The sequence below is a fragment of the Phyllostomus discolor genome, chromosome 5, assembly GCF_004126475.2.
Source record: "Phyllostomus discolor isolate MPI-MPIP mPhyDis1 chromosome 5, mPhyDis1.pri.v3, whole genome shotgun sequence".
Classification (NCBI taxonomy): domain Eukaryota; kingdom Metazoa; phylum Chordata; class Mammalia; order Chiroptera; family Phyllostomidae; genus Phyllostomus; species Phyllostomus discolor.
Window position 1 is genome coordinate 28,543,458 of NC_040907.2, and position 16,665 is coordinate 28,560,122.

The window sequence follows — 16,665 nt, forward strand, 5'->3', positions numbered from 1 at the left end:
CTTGTATAAAAGAACAGATGGTAGTAAATTTTAAAAGAGCATGGGAGGCTCTGAGGAATCTGGTTATGGAAATCTAGTTAAGAAATGTCAAGCCCTCATTACCTCACCTCATTCCAAAAGCTTCCTAGCTGGCCTCCTAGACGCTTGATTCTCACCACTCCTCCCTGCTCATCATCTCCAGAGATGCACACACTACAAGAGAAATCTGCCAGCACTGTTTTTCCTATCATCATGCCCCAACACTTTCAATGGTTCTTTCTCCTATTATACTAAATTTAAGCTCCTCATTTTCAACTACCTTAGATTTTATTAATCTTTTATTAATCCTTATCTAAATTCCTAGAGTATTACAGCCTCAGTTTGGCATTTACCGTGATGTTTTACGCGTATAATTATATCACATGCCTAAGCTTTCTACCCTCGCACCGTCTTCCTGCCCCCTCCCCGTTAAGGACAGTAAGCATACTTCAGATGCTACTTAACACCATGGAAGGTACACATTATCTGAAAAATACTTAGATAATGAGTAAGAGTCTTCCATTCTGAAACGCCTTTTTCTTCTTACTCTGCCTACCTGGATTCCCCTTCCCCCCGCCCCCCAAGATTCAGCCCAAACATCTCCCCCTCCAGAAGACCTGGTCAATCTACTCTTCCCATCCTCTATATCCTATTGAACTAGATCCTGCTCCCACAGAAGAATATAAATACTTCTATCACAAGACTTACAAAGAATTAAAATTATCTTTATCTTTCTCCCATGAGACTATGAGATCCTTGGAAGACATTTTCTTACTTTTTTGTCTCTCCAATGCCTAGTAACACAGTAGGTAAAGGGTCAGTAAATGGTGGTTAAATGATTAAAATAGTGACTATCCAATGAATGTGTGAATGTACTCCTCCTCAAAGAAGTGAGACTATATACATTTAAAGGCTAAAGGGAAGACGTGAAAGAAAAGAGAACTCAATAGCATGAAGTAAGGATAATCACAGGGTCAAAATCCTTTATATGAATTATTAAAAAGTATGACTCAGGGCACAGCCTGACAAATGGCACTACACAGGAACAGACAGTCCTACTTCAATAGAAGAGATAAATGGGAAGATGGAAGCAAAGATAACATTACTTGTGGGAAAAAGCAAACATGGAGAACTTATATAAGTTCTTAAATCTCTGATGATATCTATTTCTTTAAAGAAGTTCCATGAGGAATTTCTTTCTGCATAAAATGAAAAAGTAAAGAACATCAAGATATGAGAATTCAACATTAAGTCATGACACGGGGGGAGGTGAGGGGTTCTAATCCCACATATGAAATACTGTCACTGGTATGGTATGACCCCCAATATGCTTTTAGCTACTTAAGCATATTGCTTGGCCTCCCTCTGCAACTTCCCTGGCTCCCAAGGAGCAGCCACAGCTTACTACTAAGAAAGTTTTCAAAAGTGGGGAAATGAGTAGAAATATTATTAGCTCCCCAGATATTGTTAAGAGGAAGACATCAAGGAAAACAGAACGCATAAGTAAGAATAATGAGGATAATGATGTTGTTGACCTAGATATTCCTGAATCCTCCTACTCTGTTCTAGGCACTTGGCATTTCATCATAACATTTGGCAGCAAGTGAAAAATTGAGCAACTGAAAACTCAAAGGAAATCTTTATAATTACCACAGCAGCAATTCTGGTCATATCTCAGGGGATGTATACATATTTTTAATATACCTAGTTTATATAAATATAACTTATTACAGCATCTCAGCACTCAATGCAACCAGAAGCAAAGTCTGTGGCAGAGACTACTTATTGCCTAATATCTGTTTTTACCTCTTCCTTAGAAATACAACCCCCATTTTATTCTGGATGGCATTGCAACTTTCCCCCTTCCTGCTCTCTAGAATGTGGACACAACAGTTGTTGCTCCAGTAGTCATCGTGGATCATAAGGTGACCTTTGAGAACGGAAGCCACACACTGAAGATATGGAAGCTATAGAAACAGAGAGAAGGAATCTTGGTCATTGATTTTTTTGTGAAACAATTATGAAGCTGTAATCCTTGCCCTGAACTGCCTACCTTCCAGACTTTTTATGTGTTTATCTACTATAAATCTCTACCAGTAGATGAATGCAACTCCTAACAAACGTGAAATTTGGGACATGGAAGTGGGGTGATACAAGTAATAGAATCTAATATAAGATACTCTCTTAAAAGAAGAGTTAATGAGGCAAGCATTAAGAATTCTGATATTGCAGGTTGGAAAGCTGTGACACTTATTAAACAGTGATGAAGAATTTGGTCAAACTGTTATCTACAGAAGTTGGCAAGCAAACCACATGCCAACTGAGACTACAGCAAGGTAGAAATGTAGGAAAAATTTAGAATGTTGGCATGTGTTGGCTCCTTCTTGCCACTTAAAGTCCTAGGAGAGAAATAAACCTCAATTAGAGCTGCAAGCAGAGATGGAGAAAACGCCACTTTGCCAAGTGAGGTGCTCCCTGACTATGGTCTACAATTTAAGCTGAGTCCTATAATTTAAAGTCTTGCGTGGCTGAAAAAAACACCAACTGTTTCTGAAGTGGCAAAGTGAAGTAACTGAGTACTAGCTGCAAAACTCCAGACTTAGCAGTAGAGAAGACTGGTGCTTTGCCACACAAAAGAATAGTATGGGGGGGGGGGGCTGTCTTTCCAGCCAAGACTATTGTTTGAAATGGCCTTACCAGAACCGTCATTTCCTCAGGAGCTAAAAGAAGTCAATGAACTTAGATGGGAAAAATATATTCTTTATATCTATTAACTTCTAACTGAAATTTATCATTTCTTTTAATAGACACCAAATTATTAACAGTAGCATTTGCCATCAATAAAAATCACAAAAATATTCATATCAAGTGGCAAATGTCATAGCGCAAATTTTTATTTAAAGTCATCAACTACTTCAAAATTATGAATGTATTAGGCTTGCCTCTAGATGTTTTTGTTTAATGTGCTATTTTAAAGGCATATCTATTTCTCTGCTACAAAGTTAATATTCTGCTAATCATATTTCAATATAATTGGTTTCCTTGGTAATTCTAAAAATTTTATTTTATGAATTTTGAGGCATTATTCTGAGAAAGTTCCACAGGTTTCACGAGACTGCTGAAAGGGCACCAAACAAAGTTAGAAATCCCTGGGGTAGGCAGAGCACAAAAGGCAAGGTCTTCACATTCTGTCTGGGTAGGTCCTCTGGCTCAAAGCAGCAAAAAGTCTAGAAACTAACTTTATAAAGATAAACTGTATGAGGGGTGGAAGACAGAAAAGAATCTAGACTGCAAAAGCCTCTTGAGTTTCCAAAATAATACCCGCCAACAAACTCATCAATAAGAACAGAGCTTTCAAAGCTGTGCATTTCCCAGAAAGGGTATTTTCACCAATACCCTCCTCAGATATGACCATGGAGGATACTGCACAAACTAAGATCTTTTAGTAGGCACAGGTGATAATGGAGGCTCCACTGAAGAGCAGAATCAAGGAACTTTTTACCTCGTCAGGTAGTCTCTGCCTCTCCTACCCAGTAGGATGTTATAATCAATATGGACTAGTGAGTTACTGAGGGATTTCCATTATCCCGTCTTCTGCTTTTATTGCTATTATCTTATTCTTTCTCCAGAATGTATTAGATATGTAAAATGAAGGTTTGGTTTGTAGGTCTTTGAACAAGAAGCCGTTCTAGGACTTAATGAAAACTTGTAGAGAACCTGGTTTTTCAGCTAGGTGAAACTCTGGGTTACCTCCCTCAGGAAAAGGGCAAGTGAGCTCTATATACCAGAACAGTACATGTAGATATTTGGGTACCCAAAGGAGCAGACAGTGGCAGAAATCTAAAAATAAATGAAATTATCTATTACAGGTTGACTTTACATTTTGTAACTATGCAATATAATTTTTTAAATTTATAAATACAGTAATAATTTAAACTAGTTCCAAGCAAAAGTAGCTGGTGTTACTTCTTTCAAAATTACTTATCATATACCAGCCAGATGAAAGTTTATCCTTTTAATTTCAACAAATAACACAGTGAGTGTCCTACATTGGAAAGATATGATTTAGTAATTAAGAACACAGGCTCCAAAGCAAGACTGTCTGGATTTAAATCCAAGGTCTTCTACTTTTAGCTCTGTGACCTTAAGGAAATTAACTTCTTTATGGTTTAGTTTCTTTATTTGCAAAATGAGGATTAAAACAGTACCCACCCTCAAAAAACAATTGTGATGATTAAATGAGTTTATACATACAGAGCACTAAAAATAGTTTCTAACACATAGTAAATAAGTACTCAATAAATATTAGGTATTAATATTATCAAACTCATACTTTTTAGAGTTTTCTAAGTTTTAAATGGCTGCCCCTTTAAAACCTCTTACTCAATGGTTTTTGATGAACATACCCTAAATCCCTCAATAACAATTTAGCAACTTCAACAGAAATGAGCTCCTCATTCCATTATTTACTATAAAGAAGTGACCCAGAAAGGATTATGTTTTAAAATTTTGTCTTCAGCCCTGGCTGGTGTAGCTCAGTGAGCTGAGCACAGGCCTGCAAACCAAAGGGTTGCCAGTTAGATTACCAGTCAGGGCATATGCCTGGGTTGGAGGTCAAGTCCCCAGTAGGGGGCGCATGAGAGGCAGTCACATAGTGATGTTTCTCTCCCTCTCTTTCTCCTTCCTTTCCCCTCTCTAAAAATAAATAAAATCTTTAAAATTTTGTCTTCATATTATATGAGAATTGAGAACATACTCCCAACGAAATAAGTTCACATGATTATGGTTCCTGAAGCAGCCCACAAAAACTTATTCATTTTATTGTATATTGTATATAAAGCAGTTCTAAGTCCACAGACTAAGAGGGAAAAAGCACCAGTTGCATATCTTGTAGCAGAGAGACAAAGGAAAAGAAATAAGTTTTGTCCTTTTCCTACTGCATGACAGCTTGTTCCTGCCAAAATTTCAAGATAGTGTATATCTGCATACTTCTAACTACCTGTGTCCTTGGATCTCCTACCTCACAGTACCCTAAGATTCCAATATTGGCCCCCAATGTTACTGTCATAAATTCTAAAATTAATTACTTGCTCTTCTCCAGTAAAAACTCCCACTTTTTCAAAGCAGTTCATCTCTACTCCATTCAGAAGGAAAGCAGACAGCATCAAACTAATATCTACTAAGATATGAATAACTAACTGAGCCTTTAAACTTCCTAAGAGCAATGACCTTTATAAAAGACAAGCTTAAAAAAATCATCAATGCAATGAAAACACAAGTGGAAAAGAAATCACAATTGAAAATAAGGAATCCAATCTACAAATAGCAGGTCATTCTTCAAAACTCAACCTTCACTTTTCTTACACCACAAAAATTCCAAAAATAGTCACAATACAGCTTTATACAAAAATTGGGGGAATTTAGTGAGCAACTTCATTTGTAAACATGATTGTGATTTCAGAGCTATTTATCATAAAATCAGATTTTAAAAAACCTCGTTAGCTCATTTTTTCAATTCCTGTTATTACTTATTTTGGTGACCAACAAAGGGAAGAAAAGCTCACAACTCATTCAAATCTGTTGTATGATTTGTAATTAAAAGAAGAAACAAAAGTTTCAACAGGCTAATCTTTATCTTCCTTGCTATAGAGAAGAAAATTTCCTTCGATTCTATTCTAGAAAATGAGAACTGGTCAGAGTTCTCTTCGTAATGATGCTTCATATGTTTTACAGTAATAACACCACTGGGGTTCTTTCTTCTCTCAGTTTAAAGTCCAGAATTTCTTCAACTGGATTTCATTTGAGAATTGTAATACATCTATTGCTGTTCTCTAGATTCTCTCCAAATATTCCACAAATATGTAATCTTAGATTCCTAAAACTGTATTCTAATTTCATATAAGCCATACTCATAGTTAGAACTCCATTCAGGATACAAACTTAGAGGTCATATGGTCAAAAGATATCTTTATACTGTATGTGTGATTCTCAGTTTAAAAATATTTTACTCTACAGATAAGGGAGGAAAAATAAATATTTTGAGGCATTAACCACTAAACTATGTTCTATCATTAAATAAATACTACGTTTTGTATTTAAACCTCACTCTACCTACTGAAATCTCTGTTTCTGAGTAGTTGGAAAGACTGATGAACACCAGTCCCTTTGACACAGGAACACTCAAAGCTGTATTCACAGCTGTTATTTAAAAACCCAGACAGAATCTGCTATTAATACTTCCTACACTTAATTTAAAATATAAATATATATATAAAAATAATAAAAGTTATCTTACATGTGTCTATTGGTTCATTCTGTCCCTTTAAAGTATTTATCCTGACCTGTTTGAAACCATACAGCTTCAACTCATCACACAACATTTACTGGATACCATACATCAGTGTTATCTCCACACATTCTGCATCCATAGCATTATGCCAGTAGTATGGCATCAGTGTTCATAAAGGACTAACATTGTGGAAGGTGATCCCATCTTATCTTTTAGTGTTAAGTATGACACACCAAAAAAATGCTAAAGAAACAGCTTAAGCTGCTACACGTTGATATCTATGATTCAGCACTCCTCAAAGTATGATCCAGAGATACTTTCGGGGGATCTGAAGGGTCAAAACAATTTTCATAGTAAGATGTTATCTGCCTTCAGCTCTGGCCAGGCAGCTCAGTTGGTTAGAGCATCATCCCCATATGCCAAGGTTGTGGGTTTGATCTCCAGTAAGGGCACATACAAGAAACAACTAATGAATGCATAAATAAGTGGAACTATAAGTCGATGTGTTCTTTCTCTCTCTCTCATTTATAAATAAAAAATTTTTTTTTAAAATGTTATTTGCCTTTTTTACTCTCATCCTCTCATAAGTGTACAGTGGAGCTTTTCAGATGCTGTGCAATGGGTGATATTATAACAGATTGAATGCAGAAGCTAAGAATCCAGCTGTCTCTATTAAGCTAGATATTTTAAAATTTTGCAAAAATGTAAATACCAATCTAAGGTTTTTTTGGGAAATAGTTATTTTTCATGAAACATGTTATCAACATTTTAATTTTTTCTTTAATTTCTAATGCAATAAATTTTGATAGCTATAACTCACATAAACCAAAGCTCATGAGTCCTAAATAGTTTTTGAGAGAGCATAAAGTTTAAGAACAATGTTATACTAAGTCATCTCGAAGACTGAGGGTAACTTTTTCCAATATAGTATAATGTAATGGAAAGAATAAGGGCTTTGAAGTCACTCAAAAAAGACTGAATTCTTTTGTGATAAATATGCTGTGGTAAAGATTTTATGGGTTTATATATGTGTCAAACTTATCAAACTGTACTATGTCATTTACATCTCAATAAAGCTGTTTTTAAAATAAAAAAGGAAAAATATTTGCAGTTTAATAAAGATTAGTCAGCTAAGACATAAAAAGAAAAATGCTGAAAGAAAAAACTGGTAAGTTGGATATTATCAAAACTGAAAAAATATCTAAAGACCTCTTACAATGCAATAATAATAAGACAAAGTACCCATGAGAGGTGCATATAAGAGGCAACACAATGATGTTTCTCTCTCTTCCTCTCTCTCTAAAAATAAATAAATAGTCCTGGCTGGTGTGGCTCAGTGGTTTGATCATACACCATATGCTACATGTCCTTGAGTTGCTTAACTTTACCTCAGTTTCCTATTTTGTGAAATGAGGATAATAATTGTACCAACCTCAAAGAGTTGTTGGTAGAATTTAATTAACATATTTTAAAATGCTTAAATAATGCCTGGTCTAGTAATAAGAGCACCATAAATGCTAGCTATCAAAACCAGTATTTAGTCACAAAAGTAACTTTTATAATGCCCTAAGTCAATGAATAGTCAATGGTACTCTTTAATACCTGATATTCAAAATACCTGATATGTTGTGCTTTACCACAGCATATGGAAGCCCTAAAGGCACTGGGTCACCTTAGGTCAAAGATTAAATTACATCTAGGATGATCTGGACCAGCACTATCCAACAGAACTTTCTGCAATAATGGAAATGTTTGTGTGCTATTCAATATGATAGTCACTAGCATGTGTGGCTAATGAGCACTTAAAATGTGGCTAGTATGACTGAGGAACTGAGTGAAAATTGTACTTATTTTTAATTAATTTAAATTATTTAGCCACATGATGAGGCTAATGCTTACCAATTAGACAGCCAGAGCTTTAAAGATAAGCCAAAAAAGTTCAAAATACATTTTAGAAAAAGTTTCTATAGTGGTCAAAATCAAAAGAGTTTTTTATTACTCATCATTTAATTGGTACATGTTATAACTAAATATGAGAATAGATTGTTTTATTCATTGTATTTCACATAAAATTTAATTTGTAAATGATTTAGCAACTTTGAAAAAATTTTAAATGACTGGGTTGTATATAAATTGGTTCCTAAATTATATTTTACATTTCAATTATTTATTATAAAAGAGGATAACCTAGGTATCATGTTTACATCATCCTTTAGAAAGAGGTTAAAATTAGCATCTAATCTTATTTAATAATCTGCTACAAAGGCAAACAATATTTACTATATATTTTCTAATTAAAACAAGTAAAGAGAAGATTAGTTTTTTTAAAAAAACAAAAGTATAAAATTATGTTATCTCATGGACAAGAACATATGTAAACTCACCAAATGATTAAGAAAAAATCCAAATCCCCTTCCTATAAGTATTTCTGTAAGCAAAAATATCTCCTAACCCCACCATATAGCACTATTTGACAAAAGAAACTATAATATTTTATTTTGAACCTTGAAGTTATTCCTAATGTGACTTAACCAGCATAACTTACTTAAATGTTACGTGTTTTAGTAAAGAAAAAGCGGAGCACTCACCTTAATGAAGTTACAGATGGACAAGCCTGTCCATACAAACCCATCTGGCCACAAAGAAAATCTGAAAAATAGAGAAGAGTTGTTCATCAGATGCTCCAAAGTGAATGAAACTATAAGTCATGTTACAATTCTAATTAAAACACTCCGAAAAAGAAATAGGTCAAAAAGTTTACCATTTTCTGAATACATATCCACATGAATCAAAAACGCAAAAAGGGGGCTTATACTGAGGAAGACAGACATACCAGGAGGCATTAAGAGAAACTGACATACTATAAACTATAATATCCAAAGGAGCTGGAAACTCATAAAATTTAACAAATCATTATGCTTATACAAAGAATGGGTCCAAACTGTTCAACCGAATCCATAGACTCTTCAATCGAAGTAATTCTATCTTTACTGGCTTTATAGCTTGGACTTCACTAAGAATTCATCTGAAACAGTTCCACTGCTTAAAAAAAAAAGGGTAAGAATAGCAATGAAACAGAGAAAGCTCTGAATAAGACAGTTCTAGGTTCAAATTCTAGCTGCGACACTATGAGACCTTGAAGAATTTATATAAAACCTCACTGAACTTCAGTCTCTTCGTCTGTAACTTGGGGAATAATACCACCTACATAACTTTTTTTATTGATAAGTAATAAATTGTAGGTTTGATTTAAGAATTAAATAAATCGATGAACAAATGTGAAATTGTCTATTAGCAGTACTACCTGGCACAGAGATCCACAAACGTCTACAGGTAACACGAATGAGAGAAGTTGGAACGGGTACATGTATATATGCATACGTTACACAAGTAGTGAAGATTGTGAGCAACTAAAAAAACATGTTCACCCTTACTAAATCAGCTATTACCAGTTCTGGTCTATCGTTGCTAACCAGAACGGCAAGCCCAGTATTATAAGATCTTCTAATTTTTTCAAGAGAAACAAGATATCCAAATTTTTATTCTCAATCTCCTGATCTTTATTTTCTAAATACTATGTGAGCCAAACAAAACACTGGATTTTGTCCCAAGTTTATGATTTAGAGGCTGACTAAATTCTCTGCATATAGTTGTCCCTGCATGCACTGAAGAGAGAGACATTTCTATTTCTGCTGGAATGACAGAATAGCTAGCTTGTTCAACATACCATTAAAAATAACAAACACTGGATAAAATATTTTAAATCTTTACAAATTAGTCAATAGTGTGAAAGAAAGTAAGTTATGATCAAGGCCAAACGCTAAGTTTAAAAAAATGAGGAAAGCCCTGGCTGGCGTAGCTCAGTGGATTGAGCGCGGGCTGGGAACCAAAGTGTCCCAGGTTCGATTCCCAGCCAGGGTACATTCCTGGGTTGCAGGCCATAACCCCCAGCAACCATACATTGATGCTTCTCTCCCTCTCTCTCCCTGTCTCTCCCTCTGTCTCTCTCTCTCTCTCTCTCTCTCTCCCTCCCTTCCCTCTCTAAAAATAAATAAATAAAATATTTTTTAAAAAAAATGAGGAAAGTATGCACAGGGAAGGAAAACAGCTTTCATTACTTCCAGGGCATTTTGTCAAACCCTATGATTTTCAGCTTGCAATTCCAAAGCCTACTGGGACCCAAGGTACAAGAGGCAAAGTCCAGGTGTTACCCTGGTGCAAGGAAAACTTTCCCTTGGCACTGAGTGCTGATGAAGGGATGGAGGCATGACAGCATGCAACAGTATCTCCCCTGATATTCACAAAAATAAGCTACCCCTCACCTAGACTTTGGTTTAGAGTTTTGTTTAGGGTAGTTCTGACTGGTAGTGTCCCCCACCCAACCATGATAGAAGCAAATGTGAATGCTCTCTGAGGGATCTGCCTTTGACCTCAGCATGCAAGAATTCCCAGAGATAGGTTCCAAAATTAATAAATTCACAATCAAAAATCACAAAACTTAGAAACAAGTCACTCAGAATAAGATAGAAATGAAAGATCAGTTGGAAGAATCAAAATCTCAAAGACTTCAGGTATGGGAATTACTAGATACTTTTCTCTGATTCTTCACTTCATGGGTGATTTACCTACTCCTGTATTTCAACTGCCTGTATATGGATAAACTTCAAATCTGTATCTCGGGCAGGTGTCAATCTCCTGATCTCTAAACATAACTATCTAATGTTCCCTCCTAGAAATCTCAAATTTATCATGTCCAAATCTGAATTCATTATCTTTCTTTAATATACTTCCTAACTTGATAAAATGGCTTTCTTTCAGGTCTCTAGCCTAACTCCTTTCATTTCCTTTGTTAGAGTAACAAATTTCTTTCCAACTCCTGATTTCTATGAGGAAAAGCTTCTCGAAACACTCCTGGGCTCTTAGCTCACTCCTCACTGAAGAGGTAAGTAACACAATTAGAGGGGAAAAGATAACTCCAGAGCTCGACATCCAGGACTCTATAAGGCAGTAATCTGGGTGAACCTGACAATCGGGGCACCAGGTTGACAGTCCCATGGTCTAGACTGGGTTCTGTTAGGTGGAAATGAGACAATGTAGAGTTAGCCTATTTTGCTTTTAAACCTAAGCCACATTCTACAATATTCTATAATATCATCCTTATCAGAAACAAAGGTAATTACTCCCAAAGTTACCCAGCAATTCTATTTCTATAAATGTGTGTGTGTGTATAAAAATATACATATGTGTGTGTGTGTCTGTTAATTCTCTAGGGAATACATATATACATGTATATGTGTATATGTATATGTACGTGTGTGTACATCCCCAAGAGAATGTAAACATGTTCACAAAAATACTTCCAGATGATGTTTATAGTACCATTATTCATAATAGTAAAAAAGTAGAAATAAACCAAATATCAATCAACTGAAAAATGGATAAACAAATTGTGGCTTTATCTACACAATATCCATAATATACAATGGAACACTATTCAGCCATAAAAAGGAATGAAGTACTGTTACATGCTATAATACTGATGAACCTTAACAGCCTTAGGCTAAGTGAAAGAAGTCATACACAAAAGGCTACCTACATATTGTATGATTCCGTTTATACAAAATATTCGGTATAGGCAAATACTAGAAATGGAAAGTAGATTAGTGGTTGCTAGGAGTCGAGGGAAAGCGAATAGGGGATGGGGGAGGAGTGAGTGCTAATAGGTTTCTTTTAGGCTTGATGAAAATGTTCTGAAATTAAATAGTGCTAACTGCTGCACAACCTTGTGAATAAAAACCTTTAGTATAAAACCACCAAACTGTACATTTTAAAATGGTGAAATCCTATGGTATGTGAATTTTTATCTCAATAAAAAAACTAACTTACCAACAGTAATATTTTGTTTTTCATCTGCTGATTCTTGTTTTATTACTCAGTCAATTCAGAATTCAGGCAAGGGAAAAGGATCTTCTATACTGAATCCCACAAATATCAATACCTTTAAAACCCCCAAATAGTTACCATGTACTACCAACTCTAGTTCCTAGATATCTTTCTAATCTGCTGTATTCTCAATGCCTTAGTTTCCATTTTCTTCACTTTAACCTACAATATATTACTACTCCTGAACTAAAAGAACAAATTTATGCCAGTCTTCTTCCTGCCCAGGCAAATGACCAGCAATATGGAAATCTCACAAGAAAAGGCTAAGGTTCACAGTGAAGTCAGGGAAATCTCAAAGTTTCCTACAAATTACAAGCTCACACCTCTGGAGCCAATTATATTGAACTAGCTGAACAATTATATTACTCTTTCAATTACATCCATAATTTATACAGTCTAAATTGGTGCCCAAAGCACATAGTAGCTTTTTCTCCTAATCCTTTGAAAACCAACAAGCAAGAATGTTGAATGACACAACCAGAATATAAGTAGTAAAACCAGTCATTTATTGATGGGCATGCTCCAACAGAAGCTAATGTGTTATATCCCATCAACAACATAATATGGAATTCCTTTTAATATATTCAGTCTTCAAGCATATATTAAACTGAGTTACACACAATCACATATAGAAAGCAGACATTTAACAAACTAACAGGTGTATAATAATGCATTATTTGGGAGTGGGAGGTGAAATAGGACTAAGTATTTTGTAAAGTTCCCAAGCAATTGTTGAGTCCTTCTCTCTCCTACCCACACAGATATAATGCTTTATAGTTTACAAAGAACTTAAAGCATTCATGACTCTGGAAGAGGGCTGAGATTAGAATCCCAGTTGTGACCATGGATATATTGTTAATTTACCTAAGGCTTAATTTCCTCCTCCATACAAATGGGAATTCATGCCTGTTACTGTGACAGAAACTTGAATGAAATCACCAGCATTAATACCAGACAAAAGAATTAAAAACCTATGGAAAGATCTCCTAGAGCAAGGGAAATAAAGGAAAAGATAAACAAATGGGACTACAACCAACTAATCATTTCTTTAGCTGAGCAGCTTTTTATCAAAATGAAAAGGAAACCAACTATATGGGAGAACATAGTTGTCAATGATATCTTGGACAAGGGCTTGATCTCCAAAATACATTAAAAAATCCTTATGACTCAACACCAGGAAGACAAATAATCCAACTAAAAAATGGGCAAAGAATCTGAATAGACACTTCTCTAAGGAGGACATACACATGGCCCACAGACACATGAAAAAATGCTCATCATCACTAGCCATCAGAGATGCAGATTAAAACCACAATTAGATCACCTCACACCTGTCAGAATGGCCATCATCAATACATCAACAAACAACAAGTGCTGGCGAGGACATGGAAAAAGGGGGAACCCTAGTGCACTGTTGGTGGGAATGCAGAGTGGTGCAGCAACTGCGGAAAACAGTATGGAATTTCCTTAAAAAATTAAAAATGGAACTACCTTTTGACCCAGCAATTCCACTGCTGGGAATATACCCTAAAAATTCCAAAACACCAATTCAAAAGAACTTATACACCCCTATGTTCATAGCAGCACCAATCACTGAATGAGTGGTTCAAAAAACTGTGATACATTTACACAATGGAATATTACACAGCAGAAAGAACTACCTTTTGCAACAGCATGGATGGAACTGGAGATTAGTAAACTAAGTGAAATAAGCCAGTCGGTAAAAGATAAATACCATATGATCTCACTTATAAGAGGAATCTAATGAAAAAGTAAACTAACAAGCAAAGTAGAACCAGCAGCATGGAAACATGGAACAGACTGACAAAGGACAGGGGGAGTGGGGAGGGCGATAATGGCGGAAAGAAGGGGAAGGAACTAGTCAAAGAACATATATGAATGACCTATGGGAGCAGGGGTAGGGGGCGGGGGCGCTGAGTGGAGGGCAAAGGGGGAAAAAATGGGACAACTGAAATAGAATAACAATAAAAAATAATAACAAAGACAAAGTTTGTTGAAAGTAAATGCTATAGCACTACTGGTCAAGAGTATTCCATCTTAAGTTCTGAACTCAGCCCTATCTCTCCAAAGACTTAAAAGTACACAATTCAATAGCATCCATGAAAGACTAACCCCTCTAATTCAGGTTACTTGACTGAGCACCATGAACTGTTATAGCCACAGGTAAACCTTAAAGCAGTCATGGAAATAACCTGTGTCTTAATCAGCCTGGACAGGAGAAATCCACCAGAGGAAGGAGTAAAGGGAACAGAATCCTGCTGAGTGAGTAGCAATCAGCTGTTCATCTCAGCTTCACTAGTGAAGTCTGAAAGCAGGTGAAGTCTGAAAGTAGGAGGAGAAATGGGACTAAGTAGAGGTAAAGAGGACTGACTGCTAATGGGTGTGGGGTTTTTTTCAAAGAAAGAAAATGTTCTAAAATTAGAGTACAGTTAGAGTTACACAACCCTACGAACATACTAAAAACGTTGAATTTTATACTTTGAATAGGTGAATTGTACGGTGTGTATCTCAATAATCTGTTTATTTACTTAAGAACGAGTTTAGAATCATCACACACAAATGTTCTCATCCTGTTAAGTTCCTCCTCCTTCCCTCACTAGTGTCCGAGGAGCCATCGCATCTCTCAAACTAGAACAGGAAGGCGAGAGTAAAGTAATGACTTCTGTTTTCAAATCTATACCCCTTTGAACCATTAGTGGTTCAGGAAAGCTTGTTTTCTGGTGGGCTCCACTATTTCCAAACCATACTGTCTGTTAAACAAACATGTTTAATGAAGATACACTTACAGTTCATTTAAAAAAGTTATATACACCTGTGTACACTCTGAAAAAAAATCTAAGGAAACCACTCTACCACTGCCTACAAATCAACTACTTAAGCTATACCCCTCTCCTCCTACAACAAGACCAGGGCCAGGACTTCTCATTCTCTAATAACAGAAGGTGAAAAGAAAAAAAAAAGCAAACATGCCAACCAACAATAAAGTTTAGCATTTTAAGAGTATTTTAAAGTGTCAGGAGTGTAAGTCTAAACAACTGCCTCTTTACCCTCCACAGTTTAGGACTGGTGTCAATAAAACAGGTGGTATATGTGGGGGAGGGGAGATTCTTGGCCAAACATCACAGAGCTGTAACTTCTTCTAAACCCCAAACCTTACTTCCTGCAATTTATGTAAACAGATCACAGGCCACTCTCTTCAAACCAAATCATAACCCAAGCAAATAACACTCGATTCTATTTCTGGGTCTGTCATTAACTCACTTCGACAGTCCTGAAGCTTCAGTCTCTCTCCTTTGCTCAACAACTTAACCACAATTTCCGGTCCCAAAAATCAAATCATGCGGACTAATAGAAAACTTTTCCCCAACTTGTAGATTTATTTTTATGGAAAAATCTAATAGAAGTATATTAAATTAAATCACATTATATTTAAATCACTATTATTAAATATACATAAAATATGAACATTTCAAAAGATTAGTCAATACAAAAATGTTGCGTTCCTCCACTTTAAACTTTTAAAGGTGTTCACACAACAGAAAGAATAAGCTTTCAGAAGGCTGAAGGGTTTTGAGGCTTTAAATTTAAGCTCAGTTATATTTAGAAAACCACCTCTCTGTATCCTGTATCTTTATCTTGGGCATTTGATTCATGTGCTTTGCCTGGTGTAATTTAAAGCAAGAGATCCTACCATATCACTGCAAAGTAAAGTGAACATACATGACCGTCAGAGGAATGACATGCTGGACTGCAAATGAAAAGATGGGAGGCTATAGTCTCCACTGCTAGTACTACTTAACAAAATAAAATTACGCGTCTGGTCCCCAAAGCCAGTCTACAAACCACTGCCAGCTCGGTAAGAATCATTTCTGTCCTATTCCCAGAAATCCTGACGGAAGATTTTAGGGTGAAACCTAGGGAATCTAAAAGTACCTCAGGTGATTCTGATGAACAACTTATTTGGGAACTACCAGTTTAGAAAAAGGATAGCAAAAGGTTTCATAACACTTTGCTAATTATGCTGGATAGGTAGTGGCTGCCTGAAATGCCTGAGAAGGTCATGTCTAAATACAACCAGCAATTAGTAGTTTGCACATGGTGATGGGGAAGTGGCAACATGTGAACCATGTATCTGTCATCTGTATTTTAGATTGGGCTTTCTGAAAGGAGGCTTTTAGGTAAGAGAAGAGACCGAGACCTGGATTATTCACTTCTAACTGGTAGAAGCTCTGCCTGACACTGGGAAGGCAGTAGGCTGCAAGAATAGCCTATTGGCATATATACCAGGACTCTCCAAAAGTACTCACTACGTTTCCCTGTATTATAAAAAAAATAATAATAATAAGACAAGGTTTCTGCTCCCAAAATGTCCATAATCTTGAGAAATAAAAATT

The 16,665-nt window shown here is 35.8% G+C and overlaps 1 protein-coding gene across 2 annotated transcripts in view; it reads right to left on the reverse strand.

Moving 5' to 3' along the window:
- The window catches only part of FOXJ3 (forkhead box J3), a 102,514-nt gene that overhangs the window by 73,265 nt on the left and 12,584 nt on the right, over nt 1-16,665 (reverse strand). For both annotated transcript variants that reach the window (XM_028511524.1, XM_028511522.2), the window contains exon 2: nt 8,896-8,956. In XM_028511524.1, the coding sequence (XP_028367325.1) occupies nt 8,896-8,939 (44 nt within the window). In that variant the 5' untranslated portion in view covers nt 8,940-8,956. The remainder of the gene's footprint in view (nt 1-8,895; nt 8,957-16,665) is intronic.